At 38.7% G+C, this 2,064-nt stretch overlaps 1 protein-coding gene across 1 annotated transcript in view; it reads right to left on the bottom strand.

Moving 5' to 3' along the window:
* Nucleotides 1-1,520, bottom strand: part of GLP1R (glucagon like peptide 1 receptor) — a 97,102-nt gene extending 95,582 nt beyond the window's left edge. The window contains exon 1 of the mRNA XM_015425502.1: nt 1,419-1,520. Coding sequence (XP_015280988.1) covers nt 1,419-1,520 — 102 coding nt within the window. The remainder of the gene's footprint in view (nt 1-1,418) is intronic.
* Nucleotides 1,521-2,064: the final 544 nt, after the last annotated feature.

Here is a 2,064-nt window from a genome sequence, read left to right as displayed (position 1 = left end):
TTATATATTATGATTCTCTTGCTTTGTTATTCTTTAAGTTTCTACCTCTTAAACTATTACTCAGTTACTACTAATTAGTATCAGCTAAAGATATAGTTCTTTTCTTGCTTCATTCCAATTTATTTTCCCCACCTTTTTTATACTCCTTAGTTTCCATTAATTTCCCCCTGTTACATAACCTTTAAAAACACACACAGAAAAACAGACACATTCCATCTGAACTTACATCAGTTCGATCTATCAGTTCAATCTATCAGTTCAATCTATCCTATTTCTCCCTGGCTCTTGATCCAATGACTTCTATCTTTTTTACTTATTACTAAATTCCCAATAATTTCCTACCAATCCTGGCAACTAAAGAAACACAATTCTCATCACTCTTGTTATTCCACCTTCTAACACAGAACTTCAATTTAACTGCCAATCAATTTGTGAGCCCTTCATATAGCAAAAATAATAGAAATGGCAAAAGTTTTCAAATCCCTTTGTAAAGCAATATTAATTTTATTTTTTGTCCGGTATTCTCTCCTCCTTAAAGTCTTTTCTTTATGTCTTTTGCTTTTATATGTCTGGTAAATTCTTTTTGAAATTGGCTTTGTACTTAGGATCCTGTTTGGTTGTAACTTTTTCTTCTTACATTGCCTTTTGTCTCCATGTCTTTTCCCTTTATATCTCCCAGAGGATTGTTTTACAGCAGAGGGAAAATGTTTTGGTTCTTCTTTCTTCTTGAACTGATTTGGTTTTTCCAAATTTACTAACATCAGTGCATACCTGTCTCTTTAAATTTCCAAATCTCATTCTCTTAATCTCTTTTCCTTCCTTTTTTGTAGTTGAAGTTTTTTTGTAGTGCACCTTCTTCTGTCGTTTTGTAGCATCCTTTTGTTTTAATTTTGGTGTTTCATCTTTCAAGTTTTTTTGTACAACTGTGTCCTTGCTGCTTGTAGATTCCTTTAAGCTAATTAAACTCTGTTCCAGTAGAGTATTGCAAGTCTCTTTGATAGTACATTTAATTGTCTCCACAATAATAAATTTTAAATCGTCCCAATTATATATTTCAGTCGTCATTGGCTGTTTTTGCTAGAGAGTGCATTGTATAAACACCGTCTGCCATTCCCCTCGTCTGCTGTCTCTTTAAATTTTGGAAATGGAGAGGGTTGTGCTTAATCGCCAAAGCTTTAGCGAGGTAGTTTCTTTTATATTCCAACTCGGGGAATGCATTCTTCAGCAAGTAAGTTAAAGTTGCCTTCCTCTTAAAGATAAGGTTGCATTAAAAAAATGTTCTTAACAAAAATACAAACCCACCATTCCTTGTGTCCTGTAGCGACAGCTACGCCTCCCCGAAGGGAGGTTCTTTTTCCACTCGATGCTTCAAGAAAAAGCCAAATTGCTCTCGTCACTGCCACCAACGGAGCACTAACCAAAACTCCCCTGCTCCCTTCCCGGGCGAAGGGGGGGTTGTCTCTCATCACCACAAATCGAGACAAAAAAGCCGGGGCGGCAGGAGAGCAATTGTCCGCCATGTCCGTAATGCCGCGCTGCAACCGGAAGCTCCCCGACACAATTACACTTCTCATAGAGCACCGAACACCAGATTTTGCAACATCTGTCACAGCAGACATCAGCATGACATTGGCTTCCATTGGACAGCAACCTGTGCCCAGTTGCTGTATCCATTAATAAAACCCAACTTTCCTCCCATCCTTAAATTCCAACACTTGCCTGACCCAGCCTGTTCCCACTGCCACAGCCTGGCCCTTCAAATCACTGAACCAGTATAGTACTTCTTTTATACTACCTTACATTTGTGGCACACACATGCACAAAATACAGAGGGGAATGATCTTATCTGACTGACAGTTACAGGGAAAAGAATGGGAGACCTAAATATAATCCTATTTTATATGTTTTAGATAGTAGATTAAAAAAAGACTAAATACCCTTGACCAGGGATGAAGGTCCCAATTCCACCCCCATACGCCCATGAAACGGTTGCCGACAGAAAAAACAGGAAACAGTGTCACGCAGCTCAGGAAGGCCTCGCTGGTGTCTCCCAGGCTTATAACT

The sequence above is a fragment of the Gekko japonicus genome, unplaced genomic scaffold, assembly GCF_001447785.1.
Source record: "Gekko japonicus isolate JY-2015 unplaced genomic scaffold, Gekko_japonicus_V1.1 scaffold506, whole genome shotgun sequence".
Lineage (NCBI taxonomy): Eukaryota > Metazoa > Chordata > Lepidosauria > Squamata > Gekkonidae > Gekko > Gekko japonicus.
Note: the sequence above shows the minus strand (reverse complement) of the source record. Positions and strands in the feature narration are given on the sequence as shown.